General features: G+C 48.2%; 1 protein-coding gene across 1 annotated transcript in view; it reads right to left on the bottom strand.

Annotated features, from left to right (window-relative positions):
• The window catches only part of FHAD1 (forkhead-associated (FHA) phosphopeptide binding domain 1), a 165,177-nt gene that overhangs the window by 38,849 nt on the left and 113,201 nt on the right, over positions 1-13,127 (bottom strand). Inside the window, exons 15-18 of the mRNA XM_010850050.1 lie at positions 10,309-10,469; positions 6,715-6,822; positions 6,366-6,473; positions 2,597-2,704 (exon numbers count right to left, since the gene is read on the bottom strand). Of these exons, the coding sequence (XP_010848352.1) occupies positions 2,597-2,704; positions 6,366-6,473; positions 6,715-6,822; positions 10,309-10,469 (485 nt within the window). The remainder of the gene's footprint in view (positions 1-2,596; positions 2,705-6,365; positions 6,474-6,714; positions 6,823-10,308; positions 10,470-13,127) is intronic.

The raw sequence follows: 13,127 nt of genomic DNA on the forward strand, positions 1-13,127 counted from the left end.
GATTCTCCTCCCTGCATGGGCTTGGCATTTTCCCACTGCCAAGTCTGCCTGAGACCATCCAGTCCCCACCCTGCCAGGCTGAGTCCTGCCTGATGTAAGAGGCCACCGCATGCTCTGTGGGAGGGCGTGCGCCCTTCTCTTATTTTGTGCTGTTTGGAAAATTACAGATGAAAATGATAATGACGATGCTGCCGGCTCTGTAAACGCTGCACATGAGTGCCTGCGCCGTGTAGTGAACGCAACCCCCCAGGTGGCATCTGCCTTCCATTCTGCAGGTAAGGGCATGGAGGCTGTAAATGAGGCAGTACAAGGACGAGTAATGGGCCAAGGTCGCACCACTGGGTGCCAGTTCAGATGCCAGTGCCCCGCCCTAGCCACTCTGCCACCTGGTGTCTGGACCTTGCCTGAGCTGTCCTCCTGACTGAAGCCCCACCCTACATGGAGGCAGGAGATGCACCTGAGTGTTCATACGTAGGCTGGCCCAGAGTCTGCCACCCTGCTCAGCAGGGGCGCATGCTATAAAACTCTGCCCTTAGCCCACCTGTATAAGGGATGCCTGGGGGATGCCATTGACCACAGCCTGGGTTCTACCCCTTAACAAGGCTTGCTCTGTGTCGGTGTTCCCTCACCCTGTGTGGACTCTGACCTCACTTCCCTGCCAAGGTCTTTGCTTGACTGTCCTGCCCCCATACCCCGCCATGCACACCGTCCTCCCCACTCGATCTGGACTCTGAGCTCACCTGGGCAGGTGTTTCACAATGAATGCACTGACTCCTCATAACAAATCTCTGTCACTACACCCACATTACAGATGAGGGCACAGAGAGGGGCTTGCCCAGGGTCACACGACACGTTAGGGCAGAGCTGCAATAGGAACTGGTATCAACTCGTTTGGCCCACACAGCTCTCCTGCCACGCCTCGCTTTGCCCCCCACTCTGCGGCTCCCTCTGGCCTTCTTGCCCTGATCCCTCCCCTTTGGTTTCCATCTTGTTCCAGTGTGATTTCATTCTTCCCGCCCTGTCCCCACCACCCCCTGGCTAACTCAGGCGCCCTCCTTTGCACTTGGGACCCCTGACCTGGGGCATTCTCTTCCCGCGGATGTCACTGTAGTGTTCCTCTGCCCTCCAGGTCTCACTCAATGTCACCAAATACGAGAGGCCCTCCCTGCCTGTTGGCCACTCTCTAACTCATGCTGGTTTTGTACAGCCTGTGGTTCTGGGGTCACCTGGGCGTTTGTTTACATGGCTGTCTGCCCTCCATCCTAGAGCGGCGGGCTCACGAGGGCAAGGCCATGGCCCGTCTAGTGCTCTGCAGTATCCCTGACACCCAGTAGGGCCTGGCACATGGCAGGTACTCCATAAATATTTGCAGATGGATGAATACAACTGCATCAAACAATTCACTGAGTTGTCCGCTGTTTCTGGACGTTCCAAGGGGCTGGCATGTGTCTCTTTGCACTCCCTGGAGCCCAGCTCCTAGAGATGCCACCACAGGTCACTAAGGGCACTGCCACCTGGCCTCTTGGCTCCAGGGAGCCCCTGTTTGACTTTCAGGGCATGGCTTGGGCATCCATCCCTCCTCTTGGCCTTGGGGGTCTGCCTTCATGGTGGCTCCATGCAGGTGAGGCTGGTGAGCCCAGTTCCCGGACTTGTAGGGGATGTCACCAGCTCTGCCCCGGCCTGGTGCTTGGACTCCCCTCTCCCCTCCCACATCACTCTCCTCCAGGGTGTACTTCTCATTTGTTCCAGAAGGCACTGACCCCGGGCGCTTATTTGATGTGACTGCCGTGTGAGCTGGTTATGTTCCTGTCTACTCCATCTTCCTCTGCATCGTTTGTCTCTACACCTGACCATTAGCCCAGGGAGGGTCTACTTGGGAATCTCTGAAACTAGGAGGACGGAGCCAGGAGGGTGTTGTTCTGCTGTGCCCACGCTGGGTTGCCTCTTAAATACCTTTCAGTGATGAGGAGGAAGAGGATGCTGGCTGAAGGACTGACCCAGACTCCAACCAGGCGTATCCCCTTGAGGGCATCTCTCCTCCCCAGGCAGTTGACCAGCAGGGCTTATGGAGATGGTCCTCTGTGGGTGAGGGCAGGTCTAAGTACTTAATATACACTGTGCTGTGTGCGCTAAGTCGTTTCAGTCGTGTCTGACTCTTTTCGACCCCATGGACTGTAGCCCAGCAGCCTCCTCTGTCCAAGGGATTCTCCAGGCAAGAATACTGGAGTGGATTGCCATGTCCTTCTCCAGGGGATATTCCTGACCCAGGGGTTGAACCCAAGTCTTTAGCGCCACTTGGGAAGCCCCGAAAAACACTAACTGGTTTAATCTCATGATGCAGGGGTAGTTAGCCTCCCCATGTTATGGATGATGAAACTGGTCCAGGAGGTGAGGTGGTCTGCCCTAGGGTCATACAGCTGTTGAGTCCTGTGATGTGACATCAGCCACTCTGATCAGCGGCACAGCTCCCCATCAGCCTGCTTTACCACCTGCTCTACATCCGGGTACCAAAACACAGTCTTGCATCTGGTTCTGAAGCTGCTTCCAAGGGCTTTCGGCTGCCACCACCCACGTCCTCTCTCTCTGCTCCCCATACCTCCTTCTGCTGTGTTAAGTGGTTCTCCAGATCTTGCACTTTCCTCTTTTCTGTCTCTAAGGCTTCCTTGGCTTTTCTTTTCTCATGGGCCATGCTGCTCTCCAAAACCTGAAAATCAATGACCGGTCTTTTTGGTTGCCTGCACATTTAGCGGGGGAAATTGCTAGTAAGCATGATACCAATAGTAACGACAGTAGCTCAAATGTTGGGGGCTGGTCTTATGTGCCAGGGCCCAAGGCCAGTGCTCCTCACCCAGTTTATTCTCATAGCATCCTCATCCACAGAGAAGTTGTGTCCCCATTTTATAGGTGAGGAAACTAAAGAGTGGAAAGTTCCTGGGGACCCAGGGGTCCTGCAGTTTGTTAGTGGAGAGGCCAGGACTGAGCCCTGCATATTGTTCGTGTGCAGAGGCCCCGGCAGGGAGCCAGTGAGGAAAGGCGACCAAGCCTGTCTTATTACGGAGTCTGAGTTCTTATCATCGTGCCAGGCCGCCTCTCTGATAAGAAGAAGAATCTCATTAATAATGGAATTTCCCATTATTGAAATAAATCTCTGAAGTAGAATCAGGTTTCTAAAAGAGGGCAGTGTATTGAATTAATGAGCCACACATACATATTTCTGGAAGGGGAGGGGACCAACCTCACAAGGGAAGCTCTGAGGGGATGAGAGGGCTGTGGTTAGTATTTAGTGCCCATAATCAGGGATTTTTTATCCAGGAAGCAACTTGCTGATGAGCCGTTCAGTTAAATGGTTTATGCAAATTGCAGAAGGATAGAAGCTGCCGGCAAAGCCCCTGTTTCTAGTCACTGCAAGAAAGGCACCTCAACTCTCAAATAGGTTTTATTATTATTACTTTTTTATATGCACCAAACTTAAAGTCTTTATTGAATTTGTTGCAATATTGCTTCTGTTTTATGTTTTGGTTTTTTGGCTGCCAGGCATGTGGGATCTTAGCTCCCCAACCAGGGGCCAAACCCACTCCCCTGGCATTGGAAGACAAAATCTTAATCACTGGACTAGCAGGGGAGTCCTGGAATGGGTTGTGTTTTAAACACCATTGGCTGTCAGATGTCTGGAAGTTGGAATGTGGTTTCCATTATAGCCAGTGGTTAGGGTCCTATATTAGCCTGCAAAAATATTCAATCCATAATATGGATGAAATAGTATATACTTTTGTATATTTTTTTCAGTGAAAAGCAGTTTAAAAAACTCCAACACTCAGCGGTTCCAATACCAGCCCTCAACGAAGCAGAAGAGCACTAACATCATGGGAGCTCCACGTTTATTTTGAAGTTTGAGGTGGGTTTAGGGGTAAGACATTTGGCTGCCCCACTGCGTCTGATCTCACATCGACACTCAGGACTTTGCTATGCCGCCGAGCTGGGCATCACAGGGAAGGCTGTCCTTGCACAACTCAGGCCCAAGTTCTGTCCCCCTTGGACATTTTGCTTCCACACTCCTGGGCGGGTCTTGGGAATTAACCTTTAAAGTTACCTCCAAACCAGCCTTGTGACCTGGTGATTCTGTCATTCTTAGATATTCATCTGACAGTGTGGTGCATGCATGTGTGCAATACACTTAGTCGTGCCCGACTCTTTGTGGCCCCATAGACTGCAGCCCACCAGGCTCCTCTGTCCATGGGATTCTCCAGGCAAGAATACTGGGGTGGGTTGCCATGCCCTCCTCCAGGGAATCTCCCTCACCAGGGATTGAATCCGTGTCTCTTGTGTCTCCTGTATTGGCAGGTGGGGTCTTTATCACTAGTGCCACCTGGGAAGCCCCTGAGAGTGTGGAGGAAGGTCTAATGGAAAGAAAAATCTCACGTGACCGTCTGAGGTTGATCAAAGCCTGTGTCTGAGTTCTGATTTCAGATTTCCCACAAGAAGCCACAGAGAGGTCCTCCTGGAGGAGCGGGCTGATGTTGTCCATGGTGTGGGTGACCCGGCCACAACTCCTCTTGCCTTGGGGCTATCCACCATCAGCCTGTCCTTAAATCTCCTTTCTGAAGTGCCCCATGACCTCAAGACCGCTCAGTTCAAGGGGCTTTCCCATCCCTGTGCAGATGACCTCTCAGTGGCATTTCGCCCCAGCGAACCCTTGGGAGACCCTCCTCTTCCTCGCCATCCCTGGAGAAATAACTCAGGACCAGGCGCTGACACTATTTACACAGGCCTGCAGAGCACATCTGCACCAGAGACCCAAGTGAAACCCAACATGTAAACACCTCCCCTCCCTGGATAGGATCAAACTGCATGAGCTCTACTCACAGGTTCCTCTTTTCCCTTCCTGGGGTGCGGGGCAAGGATTTCACTCTGAGAGGTAGGGATGTGGTGGAGGGTTCATACAGTAAGTGCCTAAACAGCACTGGAAGTACAGTGATGGTATTAATAGCCACCGTTCATTGAGTGATGATTCTGGGTCAAACACTTCATTGTACATGATCTCTAACCATTATCTCACAGCCATCCTTTAAAGAAGGTAGGTACTGAGTCAGTAAGCAGCCCAGCCGGAATCTGAACCCATGTCTCATCTGGATGCAAAGCCTCACTCTTCACCCCTTTACACTGCCCCAGGACTGAAGCACAAATGAGAACGTCGAGTAAAAAAGACCCAGGGATCTGAGAGTGACCAAAGGTAAGTATATTCAAGTGAACAATGTAATAAGGCTTTCCCCAAACCTAGTTTGGACACATCAGCAGAAGTATAACATCTTTGAATGGGGCGAGGACAGTCCTGCTCTAGGCCACTGCATGATGGAAAACTGTCCAGATTTGGCTACAAACAGTTTAGGAAGAAAGCAGATGATGGGCTGCAAACCCAGATGCCTGTAGGGGCTCAACAGTTACCTGAAATGAAATGAGTTGTGTTGAATGCAATAGGGAGTGGTGGGGACTGTGGCAAACATCTGCTACTTGGTTCAGCTCCAGTCCATTTCTGCTGCAAGTAGAAAGGAGGGCCAGTCTTCCTGACTTTTCAAGAGAGGATGGGAATCTGGATTTGTCAGTAAATTTTATGAATTCAAGATAAAACACTCTAGGCCCAAGCATAACATGTCTATGAGCCCTTTTCAGCCAGTGAGCTGCTAATCTGTCACAGGTTAATCTGTCGCAGCTCAGAGGAGGGGACCAAGGCCAGGCTCCAGGCCTGTGAAGGGCATTTGTGTCTGGAGACGAGCTGGTACCTCTATTCTTATGCATCTAAAAGGTTACTCTGTGAAGAGAAAGCAGACGGGACTTGCAGGAGCCCAGAGGGGTGGGTGGAGGGTTGGAACCTTTTCTGAAAGAGAATCTGAGTCAACTCAATCTAAAGGAAGAATTTTCTGCTAGCCAAGGCATCAACACTGGGATGGACTTCCCTGGGCTGTAGAAAATTTCTTGGTGGTGGAAATGAAGTGTGGGGCATTTTAGGATGTTGTTGGATTCACGTTGCCCTAAAGTCCCAGGATTCTGAAATTCCTCCATTTTTAGGATTCAGGATGTAGTCTCCATGCAGAAAACACACATGTTACCAATCCTGATGTGTCCCCTAGGATTGTATTTTATGACATTTACAATTTTTGTGTAAATTGTAGGCGCAAGGTTACAACTCTAGGGTCCTCTCCTAGAGTCCCACTTGCTTATTCCTAAAGTAGCTGAGCTCCCCCACGGACAAATCCCTCTAGGAAACTCCGCCATGCTTGACTCCCCATCAGCTGTGGTTTGAAACTTACTTCCACGTGGCCCTCAAGCTGGGTTTGGGTTTGAGCCGCCTATCTCCCCGAGCTGCGTACCTCCTTCTGGTGGGTTAAGCGGTTCTCCAGCTCTTGGACTTTGCTCTGTTGTCCTTCTAATGCTTCCTTTGCTCTGCTTTTCTCCTGAGAAATGGTCTCCTCCAAAGCCTGAAAACCAATGACCGGCGTTTAACAGACAGAATTACGACGGCAGGAATCCAGATTCTGCTAGGCATTGCATGGGCAGGTGAACTCTTTACTACTCACAGCATCCCCATGGGGAGACTGTGGGCAGCTGAGAGCCTGGCAGCTGGGGTGGGCAGGCCCAGATGAGTGTCCCAGGTGAGTCCGTCTTGGCTGCCTGACCTTGCCCTGGGCTCAGGCCGGCTCTGCCTCCCCGAGCTCATACCTTTTTCTGGCGGGTTAACCGGTCCTCCAGCTCTTGGGCTCTCTTCCGTTCTTCTTCTAATGCTTCTTTCGCTCTGTTTTTCTCTTGAGTAATGCTTTCCTCCAAAGCCTGAAAGTCATGACTGTTGTTTAATAGACATAGTTACCATGGTAGGAATCTGGACTCCAGGCCAGGCACTTCACAGATTAACTCTTTCACATCTCAACACACAACAAACCCAAGGAAAACTGTGGACAGTATATCTAGGGCCTAAGATAATGGGGTCTGGAGTTGGCAGGGTCAGATTAGAGCCTGCGGCTGATTCTTCCTAGGGGTATAGTCTTGGGCAAGTGAGAAGCTTTAGAAACCTCAGTTTCTCCATCTGTACAATGGGGACAGTAAGAGTGCTTCCTGCATTGGGTTGATAGAAGCAGCAGATGAGATGATGAACATGAAATGCTTGTCACATGATAATCATTCACTAGTAAAGATCAATCATTTCTTCTGTCATTTCCACTTTCTTGAGGAGGAAATAGGCTTAGAGAGATTAGGAATGTTTACCAATGAATCACATCAATGGGAAACTGAACCCTGGTCCCTTTGATTCTAGAACCAGTAGTTGGCAAGCTACGGCATGTGGGCCAAATGTGGCCCACTGTCTGCTTTTTTTTGTAAATAAAGTTTTATTGGAACTCCACCATGCTCATCGTGGGTTGCCTTGGCACTGCAACCACAGAACTGAGAAATCAGGACAAAGACATGACCTGCACAACTGAAAACAGATACTATGTGGCTCTTTATGGGAGAAGTTTGCTGACCCCTGATCTAAACCATTAGTGTGTGCATAAGTCAGGGGGATGTGGTTAGCAGATCATAATAATAATTAAAAAAGAACGATAGCTTCATAAGTTAGCTACTTAGTCGTGTCTGACTCTTTGCAACCCATGGACTGTAGCCCACCAGGCTCCTCTGTCCATGGAATTCTCCAGGCAAGAATACTGGAGTGGGTAGCCATTCCCTTCTCCAAGGCATCTTTCTGACCCAGGGATTGAACCCCTGCGTTGCAGGCAGATTCCTTAATGTCTGAGCCACCAGAGAAGCTCTATAAGGGAACCTAGAATTTCTTACCATTGAAGCAGAGTCCTAAGACAAGTCAGGATTTGTGAGGAGGAGCTTAATTAATGAATTTTGACACACATATTTTTAGAAAGGGTGGGGGATGACAGTGCCATGTTCATTTAAAATTGGGGAACCTAGCACTCAAGCCTGCGATGATACTTCTGGATGAGTCCCTGGGGTCAAGCCAATCAATGTAAGTGTCTGGGGAAGAATGACCCTCAATGGGACAGTAGTGGACATGAGCAGCTGTACTGTCTGTCTGTGGGTCCCTGGCTTTGTGTTCCCCTCTGCAAGGGGTGGTGTGCCCTCTGAAGTTTGGTGTGATTAAAGGGGGGTTGATGTCAGCCCTTGAAACCCTGTGTCTGTTGGAATCAATGTTACAAAGGGGCATCTGGAGGGCCCAGGCTGGTGCCGAAGGTGGTGGTGAACAGGCTGGGGCTATAGTACTGTACATTCACAGTGGAAAACAGTCAAACCAAAACTGAAACTAAAATAAGACATTTGGGAAGGGAGAAATTAAACAGAGAAGAGAGAGGAAACAGGTGGAGAGTTCTGTGAAGGTTTTGAAGATTTTTAGGTTCTTTCTGGTTTTATTTCCCTCTCTATAGAATGGCATTGTTTTTTTTCTTCTACATCTAATTGCCCTTCTGAAGGGACCTGTCTTGATTTAAGGCCATTGTTTATATACCTGTATGGGGCTCACAGGCGATTTTGGTCATGTGGTTCTTTCTTTTTAATATTTTATTTCACAAAAGGCAGAGAAAGAGGCAAAGAGGAGAAGAGGTAGTGAGGCACGGATTAGAGGATGAGATGAAACCAGCAGAGGCCGCTGCCTCTTGGAGAGGCCTGGAGAGTTGGGGCGTCTGACAGAGAAGGAGGGTCCCGGCAGGAAGTCACCAAGCTGTTCCTGGTGGAGATGGAGGAACTGGCAGTTCTGGTCCTTTTTGGTGGAAGAAAGGAGGTGCTGGGGTTCGGTGGATCTGGTGCTGCTGTTTTGAGGTACGTGGGAGATGCTCTCTGCGGTGGCTGCACGTGGGAACCACCAGGGAGAGCTCACCAATCCCAGGGCCTGAGCTGCACCCCCACCCCAGCTAGATCAGAATCTGGGGGTGGGGGAGGGGGAGGGGTGCAAGGCCTTAACATTTTTTTTAATCTCTTGAATGACAGAAGTGCAGCCAAAGTCATGAACCAGGGATCCAGGGTGATGGTGACGGAGGTAGTTAAATTCATGGTGGGTCCCTGAATATCAAAAATGGCCAACTCAGGACTTCCCTGATGGTCCAGTGGTTAAGAATCCTCCTTGCAATGCAGGGGACATGGGTTTGAACCCTGGTCTGGGAATTAAGATCCCGCATGCTGGGGAGCAACTAAGCCCACAAGCCACAACTACTGGAGCCCGTGCATCACATCTAGAGAGTCCATTTGCTGCAATGAAAGATCCTGCAAGATGCAATGAAGAGCCTGCATGTTGCAACTAAGAAGCGACACAGCCAAATATATAAATAAATATAAAAAAAAAATACAAGGAAAGGAGGAGAATTGGCCTATTAACTGCAGTTTCTGGCCTTCTCCTGAGATTCTGAATCAGTGGAGCTGGGGCAGGGCCCAAGAATCTGTATTTTCAACCAGCTTCCAGGTGGTTCTTATCTGCCAGCTTGGGTAAAACCTTTGTCTGAGACTCTGTCGCTGAACATGTGTCTGCAGAGCTGTGCCATCAGCACTGGCTAGGAGCTTGTCAGAAATGCAGAGTCCCAGGTTCCACCCCAGACGGGCTGAGTCAGAATCTGCCTTTTTACAACATCCCCAGGTGATTCACAGGCAACTCTGAGTTGAGAGGCACTTCTGGTAGCATCCTTTAATTGGCCGTTTTCTAGAAAAGTAAGCAGCAATTTTGGCCATTTTATTCCCTTGATCTGTATAAACAGAAAGCAAAAGACTGAAATAACACTGGCTGGTCTTGCACATACTTAGAAACACTCTGTCGGTCATAAACCAGGACTTGTAGTAATGCCTCAGATCTGTAAAATCAGCTGCAGTGTATAAACCAATGAAGTACTGTTTCTAGAAATTGCAATAACCGTGCCTACTCAAGTTGATCCTGCTCTGAGTTTTAAGACCCAAGCTTCATGTTAATTCCTCCAACATTTTCACCCTTTTTATTTATTTTTTAAAAAACATGTCTATTTATTTAGGTGCACTGGGTCTTAAGTTGCAGCAAGTAGGATCTTCGAGCTTCATTGTGGCCCGTAGGATCTTCAGTTGGGGCTTGCCGGATGTGTTTCCCTGACCAGGGATCGAACCCAGGCCCTCTGCATTGAGAGTGTGGGATCTTAGCCACTGAACTACCGGAGAAGTCTCCATTCACCCTCTTAAATTGATTTAGTTCCAGGGCATCCATCAAGATTGCTGCTGAAGTTTCTGCTCTAAATGTGTGCCCTCAGTTTTTTATGGGGAAGGTCATCTCATCCTTCCAGCATGAAAGGGAAGGGTAGGGGCCTCCTTACCACCTTCTCTTCCATCAGGCACTTGACTCGGGCTTTCAGCTTCTCCTCCTGCTGGAGCCTTTCCTCGCTCAGCTTCTCCTTCTCTGCCAGGTGCTCCCGCAACTTCTCTTGCATCAGAGACTGCTGAGTTTCCTGAGAACTGCTGATCTTGATCTGAAGGGAGAGGAAGGGAGATTGTGGCTGATTAGTCCTGTTTGGGACTAATGCAGGAGTCATTTCCACTACTTTTGCGGGAGGGACAAAAGTTCCCAAAACTTTCTGAAAAATGCAGAAAAACTATGCTTAACCTAGTAACTAGTAGGGAAGCAGCAGAGCATCATAGGTAAGAGTTCAGATTCTAGATCTAGACAGACTCTCAGCCATAGTTCTTTCTAGATGCTTTTTCATTTAAAAGATGAGGTTAATATGAATATATGAATATATACTTCTTAGTGTTATCAGGACTGAAGGAGACGATGTTGGAAAGCTTTTACCTCAGTGCTTAGCACGTAGTAGATGCTTAGCAAATGGTAGTTAGGCTTATTTGTTATTATTTGCTGAGTATAAGAGAAAAAGCAGTGAGCTAGGGCCAGAAGGCCTGAACTTTTGTCTTGATTCTTCCACCAACTAGCTGTGTGACATTGAGATAGTCACCTAAGCCTCTGTACGTCATTGTCCCTATCTGTAAAATAAGGAGAATGGACTAGATCAGGGCTTGGCAAACTATTGTCTGCAGCTCACATCTGGACCACTGTCTATTTTTATAAATAAAGTTTTATTGGAACAGAGCATGCTTGCCACACCCATTCGTTTATGCAATTGTCTATGGTTGTCTTTGCTCTATAGTAGCAGAGTCAGATAGGTGTGACAGAGATGATATGTCCTGAAATATTTACCGGCCCTTTACAGAAAAATTTTCTTACCCCTGGAATTGATGGTCTTTGTGGCTGATTGCTGCGGTGCTCCCCCTATTTCACCCTTCCTCTATTCATACCTTTGGTTATGTAACTTGTAGTGCCTGCCGATATCCTGCCCCCGAAGCTGAACTCAGTCATGTGACTTGCTCTGGCCAATGGGATGTTGGCAGACATAACACAAGGGCCTGGTTTCTCTTCCTGATCTCTGCTTCCTCTGCTAGTGCCATGAGAACATGCTCAGGCCAGCCTGCTGGAGGATCAGAGACGTGTGCAACAGAGCACAGCTGCTCCAGCTGAGGCCAGCCTAGATCAGTCAAGAGCCAGCCAACACCCAGGACTGTGAGTAAGTCCATCCAAGGCCAAAGGATGCATCCCCCAGCTGGGCCTGGACATGTGAGCAGTGGACAGTAATTGTGGAATACTGCTATTGTTTATTATGCAGTATTAATATGGCAATAGCTGTCAGAGCAATACAATCCCTAAGGGTTATTTTGCCTCTAAAATGTTGACATTATGTAACTTTTGGTATGTCTGCTCTCTGTACTGTGGCTAGCTGTACTTCTTCCACTGCATTTAATAAACACAAATTTTAAGATCTAATGTCATTTAAAATTGTCTGGGTTTGGACAGAGGAAAACAAGTCTCCTTGCCCTCCTGGGAGATCTCAGCTACCCCATCTGAATCATTTGGAGTGAAACTGGAGATATCATATCACCTTTTGGAGAATGTACACTGACTACCTCATAGAGGAACAACGGAGTTAAGATGCCCAGTGCCATGAAAATTTTAAGGAGGAGCTGAAATGAACTTTTGGAGCTCAAAGATTACCTGAAGTTCCTGGGTCTGGCTTGTAATTTTTTTATAATGTTCCAGAAGGTATTTCAGATACAAAGACAATCCTTAAGAAGAGAAGCAAGAAGAAGGTAAGTATCAAGTCAATTCACTTTCTTTGTTTTCTGAATAATGTCTTCACAGGGCTTGCTGACAGGAGGATGAGGGCAACGCTACCCTCCCATCAAGATAACACAAGTTGCCATCCATCTTGTGTTTTTTAAAATGGCTGATCAGCTTCAGTTGGGCTCAAATCCAACTTTCTTTTTGGAGGTAGACAATAAAAACCATCCACAGAACCCTTGTTGACTAAGTGTCCACTGTGCACAAAACTGTGAGCTGAGCTTGGGGGATGGCATGAAGCCATTCCTCAAGGGACTCAGGTTCAGTCTGAGAACAGGTCTAAGTGTCTGACAGGAAACAGGCAGTAACCCCAGATGGTATGGAAGTGACCGCTGAAGGAGTGGGGAAGTGTGAGGGTCCCAGAAGAAGAGCTATCGTTTACCCAGAGTGATCACCGCTCAGCTGAGGATCCACTGGGCGTGGGCACTGGCATATGTTCAGAGTTGGAGGGGAGGACATTTCAGGATGGATGATGTGGATGAAAGGTGCCCCGCAAGAATAAAAGGATATTAGCATGTGGTTTCTTAACGACATCACAGTGAGTTGATGGTGACATTCAGAGGGACTTGATTACAGGCTGATGGGTAGACCAATCTGGTCTGGTACAGAGACAGAGAGGCTTTTCATTCTGGGTGTCAAAGCTTAATTATGTTCTGGGTATGAAGAACATTTGATAGATATTTTTTAACTATGGGGTTTATTTTTCTAAATATGGGTTGATTGAGCAGTCAGTTGGTTGGGGATGCCCTTAAAAGAAAGTTTAAGTTTTCCCAGTGTGAACCTTAAAAGGTCAGAGAAGTACTTTCATTTATTAAATTCTCTGTTGGGGGAACAAAGCTTCTCGCCTGACATTTTATTTATTTTTGATTTTTCAAAGGGTCTTGATCAGTGGTTGTGTCTTGGCTAGAATTTGTGGGACTTTGGTTGCTATACAGTCGGCATTTACAAAATCTGAAGCATC

The sequence above is a fragment of the Bison bison genome, unplaced genomic scaffold (assembly GCF_000754665.1).
Source record: "Bison bison bison isolate TAMUID 2011002044 unplaced genomic scaffold, Bison_UMD1.0 scf7180017864289, whole genome shotgun sequence".
NCBI lineage: Eukaryota > Metazoa > Chordata > Mammalia > Artiodactyla > Bovidae > Bison > Bison bison.